The sequence below is a fragment of the Engraulis encrasicolus genome, chromosome 17 (genome assembly GCF_034702125.1).
Source record: "Engraulis encrasicolus isolate BLACKSEA-1 chromosome 17, IST_EnEncr_1.0, whole genome shotgun sequence".
NCBI lineage: Eukaryota > Metazoa > Chordata > Actinopteri > Clupeiformes > Engraulidae > Engraulis > Engraulis encrasicolus.
Window position 1 is genome coordinate 3,821,623 of NC_085873.1, and position 14,038 is coordinate 3,835,660.

Sequence of the window (14,038 nt, forward strand, 5' to 3'; positions counted from 1 at the left end):
GTGTTGTGTACTGGACATGCTGGATATTCCCCCTTGTGCCAAGGCCTGGTTTTCCATTGGGGAATACCTCTTGATATTGGGGGCCTCGCTATACCTCTGTGGACTCCACTTGCACATCGGTTACACTCAGACGGGTGGTTTCCGTGCCCTGGGTTCCCTCCACTGTGTAGCCTGGTGAACCAGCGCCACCCGCTGGACGGCAAAATGTTTTGTCTACGGGTGGGTCTGGCCTCGCATAATGATTCAATGAAGCCAGAATGCCATGAATCTGGCAAACCAATTACAACGCAAAGATGTGTTTTGAATCAAAGCGGGCAGGGTTTTGAGGGAAGGTTGTTCTCATCAACAATCTTCGGATGTATTATGCATCGAGGCCAGACTAAATTAGACATCCACATTTAGTCTGGTTTATCAGGCTATCCACTGTGTGCTTTCCGTGGCCTTTGTGCGCCCCATGCTTAACCCCTCTTCCCCCTCCGGGTTAGGAACGGGTTCTTTCTTGTTCCCCCGCTAGCGTTGCCGGAATCTGCCCTCTAAACACTTTATTGACACCGGTAGGCCGAGTCTGGGCAGTGTGCCTGCTCTAATGATGGTGTTAAGTGCCTGCCTAACCCCTAGGTTGGTACTGGTATTAACTTTCCCCATGGTTGGTGTCTGTCTGGAGGGATTAGCGGCTTGCCTCCCCTGCTCTTCCAAGTGCACCCTTTGGGTGCAGCTCTTGGCCCTGTTGCCTGGGCCCTGGGGCGGCTGTTGGGCGAGCCGTGTCGCTTATCGCTGTTGATGGACGCTGCCTCTCCGCCTTCAACAGCTCTGGGCATCGTCAGGAAGGGTCTGTGCTGCAGCCAGGCTTTTGCTTGCGCATTCTAGGTAACTGGCAATGCAATCAGGAGTTTTTCAATACCCATAGTAAGATAATAATAATAATAATAATAATAATAATAATACTTTTGTTTTATATAGCGCCTTTCAAAACACCCAAGGACGCTTCACATAGTGTTGTGTTGGAAAGTGTGAGTGTTTGTGCGCGTCAGTGTGTGAGCATGTGTTTGAATGCGTGAAAGTGCTTGTGGAACTAGCAGCCATAAGCCTCCAGGAAGAGATGTGTCTTAAGGTGTTGCTTAAACATGGCCAGTGAAGGGGCATTTTGGATGTGGTCGGGCAGATTGTTCCAAAGAATGGGAGCAGCAACATGGAAGGCTCTGTCACTGGTGGCCTTGAGCCTGGCACGAGGGACGATCAGCTGGCCCTTGGAAGAGGACCGCAGGGATCTTGAGGGGTCATAGGGGTGAAGGAGGTCAGTGAGGTAGTGGGGTGCCAGACCATGGAGGGACTTGAAGGTTAGGAGGAGGACTTTGTAGGTAATCCGTGACTTGATGGGGAGCCAGTGAAGCTGCTTGAGTATGGGGGTGATGTGCTGCCAGGGTCTAGTGCCTGTTATGATCCTGGCTTCTGGACATATTGCAGTCTGTCTAGGGCCTTGTTGGGTAGATGTCAAGTGATTCAACCGAAAGAGAACTATAGGTCACCAAGGGCAACCCTGGTTCTCTGAGGGAGATGAACGAGACATCTCACCAGATTGCCACACTCACCCACAAGCTCAAAGGTTAGTTGTCTCAGATTGAAGATCAGAGCCCGGCACACCTGGGCTTTGTCCCCGAGGGGGCTTTTTTTTACGGCCATCTTGGAAAATGGCCACCATTTCAAGTGGCCAATCAGGTAGATTTGATCGTATTGGTCTTAAGCACATACATGCTGAATTTCATGCTTGTATCATCATTTTCTAGGTCAATTCTATGCAATAAATCAATTTCTGGGGTCTTTTTTGGCGGCCATCTTGGAAAATGGCCGCCATTTCAAGTGGCCAATCAGGTAGATTTGATCGTATTGGTCTTAAGCACATACATGCTGAATTTCATGCTTGTATCATCATTTTCTAGGTCAATTCTATGCAATAAATCAATTTCTTGGGTCTTTTTTGGCGGCCATCTTGGAAAATGGCCGCCATTTCAAGTGGCCAATCAGGTGGATTTGATCGCATTGGTCTTTAGCACATACATGTTGAATTTCATGCTTGTATCATAATTTTCTAGGTCAATTCTATGCAATAAATCAATTTCTGGGGTCTTTTTTGGCGGCCATCTTGGAAAATGGCCGCCATTTCAAGTGGCCAATCAGGTAGATTTGATCGTATTGGTCTTAAGCACATACATGTTGAATTTCATGCTTGTATCATCATTTTCTAGGTCAATTCTATGCAATAAATCAATTTCTGGGGTCTTTTTTGGCGGCCATCTTGGAAAATGGCCGCCATTTCAAGTGGCCAATCAGGTGGATTTGATCGCATTGGTCTTTAGCACATACATGTTGAATTTCATGCTTGTATCATAATTTTCTTCGTCAATTCTATGCAATAAATCCATTTCTGGGGTCTTTTTTGGTGGCCATCTTGGAAAATGGCCGCCATTTCAAGTGGCCAATCGGGTAGATTTGATCGAATGGGTCTTGAGCACATACCTGCCGAATTTCACGCTTGTATCATAATTTGCACGATTTTCCCTGTAGCCCCTCTACTAAAATGAAAAGTATGATAGTGGGCCTATTAACATACTAACTGATTGCATTAAATGTAAAGAATGTTAAAATGACATAAAAATGTATGTTACTGTGACATTACTGTAAATTTACATCACCCAATTCATAATTTAACTGCAATGCACTGTATTAAGTATTATATCCCACGATGCACTGCACATTACATGTTTTAGCTGTATTTCAACATAACCATCAACTTACTGTAAAATTCTGCTGTAAATTTACAGCAATTTTTTACAGTGAACAGACATACTAAGCACCGCAGAGAATAGGCCAGATTATAATATTGTAACACCTTTCCAGACCTATAGGCTAAATTTCAACAAGTTAAATGGCCTTAAACAGTGGCAGTATCCACCAGATACCGTCTGAACCATTTTATTATTTAAAATAATATTTTTTTTGTAGGTTTCCTCCATGTCAATGCGCTGCAGCAGCGCCATGAGGGTGTGCCAGACCGTTATTAGGCTACCGTAGGCCTATGTCCTCGATTTGTAGCCGGCCTCGTTTTGTAATCGGGTGTTGTGAAAAATCGAAAAAATAGACACCGGCCCCGTTTAGTAGCCGGCCTCGTTTAGTAACCGGTGCGCTTTAAATTACTCATTTTGCACAACGTGTTAAAGTTTAAAAAAATTCGGAACGTGTGTAGGCGATGCCTACTTTAATAGCCTAAATTGTAACATTTAAATGCCTCCTCTCCAAGCGGCACAATCGAAACTTAAGGTGCTTGCAAGTTTGCCTGGTAGCCTATCCAACAAGACAAGCCATGTGACATTAAACATAGCCGTCGTCTTGCGAAGAGTTGGACGAGTTGGCATGTGTATGAGAGAGAGAGAGAGAGAGAGAGAGAGAGAGAGAGAGAGAGAGAGAGAGAGAGAGAGAGAGAGAGAGAGAGAGAGAGAGAGAGACGTGCTTCCCGAAAGCGCTTTGCAGAAAGGGAAAGGTGATGTCTCCAAATATTAGGCCTACACAAAATACCTCTTAGTAAAGTAGACATAAGTGAAGTATTTTGCTTAATAGCAAAGCCGACTCGATTGGTTCATATTGCTCAGAATAGACCTCATACCGAAGTCCACGTTTTAATGGAGTTGCATGCGCGAGGTTGCAACTGTTGCGACTGTGCTAGATCACGCCGAACAGGTGCTTATACTGGAGGCTCTTGCGCAAACAGTTAAGTCACTGCATACCCGCCAATGATGAAGCAGGTTTCTTTATTAGTTTTAAGAAAACAGCCTTCCCGGCGCACAGGGTGCAGCCATTTTAAAAAACTGGTGCCATCTCTGACTGGCCAAGATGAAATCGTATGCACGCTTCGAGATTATAGCCTACATCGCATATGAGATGATTATGAGATGACATTGCATTTCCCACCACTATCACGAGACATTGTCTTTAGACGTTGACGGGCAGCGGGAGACATGCATCCACATCTCCCAAACTCAACGACGAGTGCTGCCAGTGCACATTTCGCCCCTAGCACCACACACGTGGACAGCTCGCAATGCAAAAATAGGTGCTATAGGTAGCCTAATATTTGTGCTGGCATTTTTGTTTCAGTTTTGTAACGAGGATTATAGCATCTGAAGACTTGATTTCTTCTAGCCTACGGGAATACTTTTTTAGTTTGGTATAATTACGGACAATGCAAATAACTGTTTTTTGTGACATGCGGACATTTTTGGAGGGAATATAATCGAAAGTCCCGCCGCCTGGTTCATTGTTTTGTGACGTGCATGTGGATGAGCTTTATTGAAGTTTCATGTAATAGGCCTACTGAGCAGTGAACTGAAATTGAATATAGGCTATATGCCATTTTTTACAACATGGCATTTTTCTCGGGTGCTATGCTTTTGCACCGAGTAGGAAACGTTTGACGCCATGCCACTCACAGTGAGTGACCATATTATTTATCATCATTGTCGGCAAAGGGTAGGGCCTCAACCATAGCCTATAATATAGTTTGGTCTTTTTGTAGCCTGTAAACCAACCCTCTCCTGAAACTGTAACGCGCTTCACATAGGAGTAGTGCCGCGGTTTCAGCACCATGGACAGAGGGCGCAAGTCCATTTAGGCGGCAGGCATGCCGTTATACTCCACGGCAAATGCCGTTTTTGGGAAAAAATATTAAAGTAGTCGCTATTTCTAAGTAGCCTATGTAATGGTCTACTTTGAGACTATTTTAGATTTGCCTATGAAATGCATCTCTCATGTGAAAGAAAAGGAGAGATAGGCCTAGATATCGCCCCCCTGTTTATAATAGCAAATTACGCATGGCCACAGACAGCGCGGATACCCAGAACAGTTTCATATTCTAGATAAACCGATAGACCCGCTGATCTGTCTTTTTTAATACACAATGCACAAACACAGTAATAGACCATTTTCAATAGCCCACATACAATATAACTGTCCACTTTTCCAGCCTCTCTACTAGAACCAAAATGGTTGGTAAGCCTACATCCACAAGCGAGAGCTGAGCCAGAACTTTAGTTGGACTCCCTCTATCTACGTCATAGAGGCTCTGCCAGTGAGGAGCCCAATACTTCAGAAGTAGCTGTAAAATGATACATTTTCATAAAAATATTGCAGTTTGGCTTTGTTATAGACTGTGATTTTCACATATATGTTTCAAAACACCTCTCCTGACAACATCCAGTATATATTTAGTTATAAATTTAACCTAAACGTTACCCTTTAAGTCCCCCTCCATAACCATTGGGCCACAGCTGCTCTATTCTATTCTATTCTATTCTATTCTATTCTATTCTATTCTATTCTATTTTGTTCTGTTCTTTTATGTTCTGTTGTGTTCCATTCAATTGTGCATTTTTAAGTGAAGCAGCATCAGAAATGGCTTCTAAAAGGCACACTGACAATAACAGGACCACTTCTGCTTTGCCCAGTGACCACAGCCCCAGACGGAACGTTCACCGGGATGCGGTCAGCGACAGTGGGAGCGAGGGGGCCTCGGATCAGGACGACGATGGCACCTCTCGGGGGGTTCCCATTTCCGACATGAGGACGACCCCGAGTTGCAGTGCCCCACTGCCCCCTCTCAAGGCCCAGGACAACCACACCGTCACCATTAGGGTAAGTGGAAATTTTTACTACCTCCATACATTTGCAAGTACTCTACAGTGTTCCCACGGGTCATGGAATTTCTGGAAAATCATGGAATTTCATAAAAGTTTTTCCAGTCATGCAAAGTCATGGTATTTTACCATTTTGCACTCACAGTCATGGAATATCATGGACTTTTCTTAACAGTTGTGTAGAAGCAAAAACTTTTTGTTTTGGTGTATTACATTATTTCTTACTGGTTATGCTACAACGCTTCGCCAGAGATGGTTTGGTTTCACACTGTAATTTGCAACATTCTAGAATGAAATGAGCCCACCTAAGTCTGGCGGTGGCTCAGCATTGGCTCCGGTGAAGATAATCTTTTTCACCCATTTTTAAACTTTGTAACGTCATTTCTTTTTACGGAGGTGGTCATGGAAATTCTGTATTTTGGGTATGGAAAGTCTTGGAAATTATGGAATTTTATATCTGAATTAGAGTGGGAACCCTGACCCTAAGTATGAGGTATTTTCCAAGTACAATTTAGACTTGGAAATGTACGCTTTTCAAACATGAATATGCTCCCCGTGTAAATCTGCCATTTTGTATCATCAGTCATAAGTAGCAAGGACATTTCATGACTGGTTTTGTTGCACATGTGGCATCCTATGACCTTTCCACACTGGAGTTCACTGAGCTCCTGAGAGTGGCCCATCCTTTCACAAATGTTTGTAAAACCAGTATACATGCCTAGGTGCTGTATTTTATACACCTTTGGCCATGCCAAGTGATTAGAACACATGTTTCTGATCATTTGGATGGGTGAGCGAATACTTTTAGGTAATATAGTGTAGCTTCAAAAACAAATGGCTGCTAAACTAGTGTTCAAGGAGACTGTTCAAATGCAAAATGGCATTGATATTGTAAAAGGGAAGTCACTTGCGCTCTAACCTTCTTGGTGCGTCCAGTCCAGGACGGTACATAATAGAAAGTAAACTGGTCCACTTCAAAAAGACTAGGGCAGGGATGACTGGAGCACTCAGATACTTTTTAGTTATTTTATTGTGGTGCAAACATAAAGTCTTTATGTTTGCACCACAATAAAATAACTAAAACGTATCTGAGTGCTCCAGTCATCCATGGCCTAGTCTTTTTGAAGTGGACCAGTTTACTTTCCAATGGCATTGGTATTGTGTTTTGGACCACTTGCCCTGAGACTCTTTAACCATGACACACCTTATGTAGCCTACCACAGGACACAAGTGGTAGGAAATACAGTACTTCTTCACTGTACTGTACAACATGTTCATGCACTTAACATTTTATATTCAAGGATTTCTTTAATGCCTTTAGTGTCTGAGGGGACGCAATGCATACATGATGTGGCCCGATTTTTGTTCACCAGCCCTATTAGCTTTGATGAGCCTTATGTCTCAAAGGACGCAACATGGACATAATAGGGGTAAACTGGCCCTACCGTGGCATATATGGTAGGGTACTTCTTTGCTAAGTGGTCAACTCGGGTTTGATTCCCGGCCCGGGTCCTTTGCCAACCCTTCCTCGCGTCTCTCTCCCAACTCGCTTCCTGTCACCATCTGCACTGTACTATCATGAATGAAGTAAAAAAGACCAAAAAATAAATTAAAATAAAGGACATAATAGCGGTAAACTGACACACTGTTGTATATTATTGTCCATGCTCTGTCTCAGACGGACCTCCTGCAGGCTGGCTCTCTGCCGGTGCCGTACCCCACCCACTACAAGGACGCCTGGGACGATGTTCACGTCAAGATGCCATGCTCGGACCAGAACCTCTTCCCAGACGGGGTATCTACCTCCTCACTTTCTTTCTCTTTGACTTTCACCGCACTTCACGTCACTTTGCTAATGCATGCCCAATACATGGCCTTACTTTAGCTCTTTAGCTCTTTGTCCACGGCAAGATGCCATGCTGTGACCAGAACCTCTCCTCCGTCGGAGCATCTACTTCTCTTTCACTTTCACTTTCCTCTCACTTTCACTTCTTTTTCATTTCACTTTCATTTCACTTCAGCCCATGACATGGCATTGCTTCGCAGTCTCTGTGCGAATTATTGTGTTACTATTGTAGTTGTGCAGATGGCGAATGACAAATTGCATTTCATTTTACATCCTTTTTCATTTTATTTTATTTGAGCTGTGTCTGTCCCTATCAGATAAAACATGCTGTAGCTAAATTGGTTTTGTGGTGTAAAATTCTGCGTGCTTCAGTTCATTGTGTGTTTTTTTGTCTGTACCTGTGTTTCCTCTCCAGGACCGAGTGCGAAGCAGGTGGGCACTGATTGAGGAAACCCTTCGCCAGCCATTCCAGTCCTCCGAGGATCTCAAGGTGAGTTCCTCAAGTAATCTACAGATAGGCAAAGTATGCACATCCCACCTCGCTGAGGCCAGGTGCGCGACAAAGGCATATCTGACAATAGAAAGAATAGAAGTTTCCACACTGCTGCTCCGCTTTGAAGGTTTATTCAAGATGTACAATGTTTCGACCAAGCAGGGTCTTCATCAGGCATGTGATATCCTCACAACCATGACTGTGTTTCAATTCCATCCAGGTCTTTATTTGTTTGACCCAAGTGTGTGGTCCATATTGAAGTGTACAAAAAGATGACTCAGGGTAGGAATAAGTACCGTAGCAAACAGCCTATTTGGAATAAATGGTGAACAAAAGCGACTGAAATCACCAGTCTCGTGATGTCATTTTACAAGACTGGAAGCTATTTTTCTTATGTTGACACCATAAATGTGGAATTTTATATATTAACCCTTTCATGCTTCTGCAGTTACCTTATTGTCACCAAAATGGTAATGACCATGTCTTAATCTGTTACTGAAACGACCAGTTCAGTCAATTTCAATATGCTGTTGTATTGCTCACACTACCCTTGACTTGTCAGTACCCGGTGTTGCCACATTTTTTGGCTAAGCCCTTTCCGAGATATGAGCTATTCTAATGGGGGCAGCATTTGTTTACATTTTTTTTTTAAATGAACATAGGCCTACTCCAAATATTTTCCCAAAAGGTACCGCTGTTTGCTAGTTGTCTGCTGATGTTGTATAACCTTTCGGATGTTTTTGGGAATAAATAAAAAAATATGTTTTTGAAACGTAAACAAAGCGCTGCCCCCATTACAATGACCAAGATCTCGGAAAAGGCTGAAGAAGAAAAAAAAAAACTCAGGTACTGACATGTCCAGAGTAGTGTGAGCATTACAACTGCATGTTGAAATTGACAGAACTGGTGCTTTAAGACTCTCGATAATGTCATGGCAATGTTGCTATGATGTAGCAACTTCTTTTCGGCAAATACTGAATGGGATCATCGGAGATCCCATCTGCACGAAAGTGCTACAAGAGCTACCTCTTGCAGCTTGATTACAACACCACAGTAGCATAGTAAAAATCTGAACATATATAAACTCCCTAAAGCATTGAATAGATGACACAATAAAACATAAATACTGTACATCTGCAAATAATAGTGTGTTTATTTTCCTAATTTCCTAACTGACCTGGTGTAGTACGTCTGTTTGCCAAAGGCAAATTGTATTGGAAAAGTAAGAAAAGTCCTACCATGCATAGCCTCTCTTCTACACCTTACAATAAATAATTAAAAGCCATTTCAATTTTCAATATTTTATTCAGTGCCATTTAATTACATACACATAATCTATCTATTATGGATCAGTTGTTCATTATTAGTCGCATTTTAACTAAATTATTACAATATTATTAAGAGCTGCTTGTTAGCTGCTGTTACTACTGCAGTCCAGGAGGTGGTGACAAAGTATCACTAACGTTGAGCAGAGATTCCATCAGTGGAAATGGGACGTACAGGGAGATTGACTTTTGGCTGCAGTTTCTCTCTCTCTCTCTCTCTCTCTCTCTCTCTCTCTCTCTCTCTCTCTCTCTCTCTCTCTCTCTCTAACACACACTCACACTCACACTCACACTCACACTCACACTCACACTCACACACACACTCTCACTCTCACTCTCACTCTCACTCTCACTCTCACTCTCACTCTCTGTCTCTCTTTCTCTCTCACACACACACACTAAATGTAGTTTTCTCCTCATGTCCAATAGGAAGCCATTTTGACGTACAACGCAACTCATGCCAAGAAATGGGACTTCACTGCTCTGCATGAGTTTGTTAAGGTAAGCACCGCATGACTTGAAGAACTTGCAAAAGGTCAAAAAGAAATGAGGAGCACACAAGGCTGGTGCAAAATAATGTATATTAAAGCCGACAATTAAAAAAAAAACTTTGGATATAGGCTGGAATGACTAATGTTTCTGGTCTTGCCCATTTTCAATGTTTCCAGTAGGAAGCGTGTGGCAACTGTTTCGGTCTTACATAGGGTCACTTCATCAGTTCAAGTGATCTCCAGTCCACCGCAAGGGGGACTTTATAGAGCTGGCCCCAAATTGTCTATTTTACGTGTTTTGTATAGGAGCACGTATTGGATAGTTACAGTATCGTAGTCGTGGGCTATTGGTTCAGGCTAATGGCTAAGGTGATGAAGTGAAGCTTTTTCAAGCTGTTGGACTAAAGAAAGAAAGAAGAATGAAAGCTGCAGAAAAAAGCCAGATATGACCTGCGAAAAACAATCAAAGCAGCAAAAAGAGAATATAGGCATAAGATTGAGGAACAGCTGGAAGGGAATGACTCAAGAAATATGTGGCAGGGACTGCACATGATTTCAGATCTGAAGGGGAAAAAATCCAACATCCAAGTCTCTCATCCCTCACTTGCAGACGAGCTGAACCAGTTCTATACACGTTTTGAGGTCAACACCAAACCTCCAGTAAGAGCCCCCTCCTTTTCTCACTTCTCTGACCCAGGCCTAATGCTCACAGTGTCTGATGTGCAGAAATCCTTCAAACAAGTCAACATTCGGAAAGCAGCAGGACCTGATGGGATTCCAGGCCGTGTAATCAAAGTGTGTTCAGAGCAACTGGCTGGTGTGTTTACAGACATCTTCAACTTCTCCCTGTCCATGTGTGTGGTGCCAAGCAGCTTTAAGTCATCTATCATTGTTCCAGTGCCTAAGAAAAAACAAATCACCAGCTTGAACGATTGGCGACCTGTAGCCCTCACCCCCATCGTGAGTAAATGTTTTGAAAGGCTTGTGAAGAACATCATCTGCGAAATGATTCCACCTACGCTTGACTGTCACCAGTTTGCCTACAGACAGAACAGATCAACTGATGATGCCATCACCAGCGCACTGCACACCTCCCTAACACACCTGGAGAAAAAAGACACCTATGTAAGGATGCTGTTTGTGGACTACAGTTCAGCCTTTAACATCATTGTCCCCAGCATACTCGACGACAAACTCCGGAGTCTAGGAATTCACAGTGGCCTTTGCAGCTGGATACTAGACTTCCTCTCAGCACGGATACAGGTGGTGAGAATGGGCTCCATCACATCATCCTCCTTGACCATCAGCACGGGAGCTCCGCAAGGTTGCGTTCTGAGCCCTCTCCTCTACTCTCTATATACGCATGACTGTGTGGCTATACACAACAACAACACCATCATCAAGTTTGCAGATGATACCACTGTTATCGGTTTAATCTCAAACAATGATGAAACAGCCTACAGGGAAGAAATAAACAACCTCATGGAGTGGTGTAGAGGAAACAAGTTGTCTCTGAATGTGTCCAAGACAAAAGAATTAATAGTTGACTTCAGGAGGAAAGAACACCAGTTTGAAACCATTAACATCAACGGTGAGACAGTGGAGAGGGTGAGAGACTTTAAATTCCTTGGCGTTACCATCTCAGAGGACCTCACCTGGGACAGTCACACACAGCGCATTGTTAAAAAAAGCCAGCAACGTCTGTACCACCTCAGACGATTGAGGAAGTTTGGGATGAGACCCAAGATCCTGAGGTCGTTTTACAGAGGCACCATCGAGAGCATTCTGACGGGGACCATTACTGCATGGTATGGGAACTGCTCTCAAGCCAACAGGAGAGCTCTACAGAGGGTTGTGCGTACAGCTCAGAATATATGCGGCTGTGACTTACCCTCCATACTGGAGCTATTTGAGGGAAGGAGCATCAGGAAGGCAAAGAAAATCTTGGCTGATCCTAGTCACCCCAACCATGGATTACTATGTTACCATCTGGGAAACGGTACAGAAGCCTGAAATCTCATACTACCAGACTCCAAAGTAGTTTCTTCCACCAAGCAATAAGATTACTGAATTCATGCTGAAGACAACAAGGCACTTTCTTTGCACTTTTTTCTTTCCACCCCCCCCCCCCCCCCTTTTTTTTTTTTATTTTTAAAATCTTTTTGAGGACACAAGAAAAACACAACAATTTTTACTCTTTATAGGCTTCAAACCTATAATAAGACGTAATAAACTAATCTTGAATCTTGAATCTTGAATCTTGAAAGAGAAAGAAAGCCCATTGGGAAACTCCAACTCCCATTGTCACTGTGACACAGCCCTACACAGCACACAAGTGAACACTGCACACCGCACACAACGAAATTGCATCAATGCCTCACCCGTGCAAGGGGGCAGCCCTCAATAGCGCCCCTAGGGAGCAGTGCGGTGGGACGGTACCATGCTCAGGGTACCTCAGTCATGGAGGAGGATGGGGGAGAGCACTGGTTGATTACTCCCCCCACCAACCTGGCGAGTCGGGAGTCGAACAGGCAACCTTAGGGCTACAAGTCTGACGCCCTAACCGCATACCCATGACTGCCCACTAGAGACTTGACTAGAGACCCAAGGGCCTCACAGCAGGTTTGATTCCCAAGACTGACAGATGGGTGGGGTCAGTGAACGACTTGCTGGCGTACTCCTCGCTGCCAGTGCCTTCCCTTTGACTGAGATGATACTCTGACCGGGCACAAACTTGTCCCCTCACACCGGCGCCGACAAGATTAAGCGACAGAGAATCGCTGGACTGTGTATTAAGATCGATGCGAGCGATAGACGTTTAGAAGTTACGTCGTCACTGACTATGCGCGCATTGTTAGCTCAAACACACACGCATAGAAACAGACAGTGCAGATCCTAAAGAGAGAGAAGACCAGCCATCCTGATGCATGTACTTTTGTAAAAAAAAAAAAAAAAGAGATCCTAAAAAGTACACTTGTTTCGTTATTCTGAGAGGGAATAGGCTGTTCCAGAAGCATAGGAGATGTTTGTGGTAACAAGAAATGAAACGTACCGACTGGACTGCGGACGCCATCAGGAATGCCTGTGTCTACTAGTTTGACTTGCACCCGTTTTGTTCTTTCCATTATCCTGACTCCCGTCCTCAACCTGTGCTTGTAGCCTCGCACTTCGCTAACTCCTTGTAGAAAACATCTAAGTTTCAATGCTCTCAGCACAACAACTTTTGGGGGACTTTTTCCCATTCAAAATCCCGTTTGCGAATGAGAAAATGGCCTTTGGACTGCACTTTTGCGAGATATTGAATTTAACTTCTGTGGCCATTGACGTCTTGCACAAGGGATGACTGTAGTTAGGATAATGGAAAGAAACCCTTGTGCCCACTGTTAGGTGTCTTGTGATCCTAAGGACCACTGACTGTCTTTCAAGATAACATGACAGACACGTCAATTGCCAAATGGTTTCTTGTTCTCTGATGCAACCAGGATTGCCAGATTGGGCGGTGATAATTCTCTAATCTGCCGGTTAAAAAGAGATTGGATGGGTATTTCTGTAGATGTGTGTATGTATGGCCATGCATGAAAAAACAGCAACAGATTGAACGGTATATAGTGTCTCCAGGAGGTTTTTGATCTCCACATTTTCATCATCACATCAGCTACATCTGGCAACCCAGGCATGCAACTGAGGCTTTCACCACATCACCACCACAGTCTATATTGACCCTATCTATTCATCTGCGCCATTTCATTTTGGTGCAAAATGAAACCAGATATGAAAAGCTCCCCCCGGCCCACACAGACACACAATGATTTCATAATAACCTGACTGGGTTCTACAAGCTTAAATGGAAATGTGGTTTAGTTTGCCAAGATGGCCATGTACACACACAAACAGACCCTGTATAGCAACTAATCCAATTGGAGCTGACATTGCACTACCACTTTTGCTCTAAAGAGGGCACTAGATGCCACAATATCCTACAGCCGGTCTCCAGTCTCCCACGCAATTCATACAGTGTAATGTGGACCGAAATCTGGGCCCGCTCTCTCACAAGGGCCCTGAACAACTTACCTGTTTGTCCGCCCCATCAGCTACTCTACACACACACACACACACACACACACACACACACACACACACACACACACACACACACACAGCAGCAGCAGTAGCGCAATCACCCAAGAGCCCATTCAGAG

General features: G+C 43.9%; 1 protein-coding gene across 1 annotated transcript in view; it reads left to right on the forward strand.

The window, feature by feature from the left end:
- Window positions 1–14,038, forward strand: part of LOC134467718 (poly(ADP-ribose) glycohydrolase-like) — a 121,768-nt gene that overhangs the window by 24,666 nt on the left and 83,064 nt on the right. Inside the window, exons 4-7 of the mRNA XM_063221579.1 lie at window positions 5,496–5,682; window positions 7,363–7,479; window positions 7,946–8,020; window positions 9,778–9,849. Of these exons, the coding sequence (XP_063077649.1) occupies window positions 5,496–5,682; window positions 7,363–7,479; window positions 7,946–8,020; window positions 9,778–9,849 (451 nt within the window). The remainder of the gene's footprint in view (window positions 1–5,495; window positions 5,683–7,362; window positions 7,480–7,945; window positions 8,021–9,777; window positions 9,850–14,038) is intronic.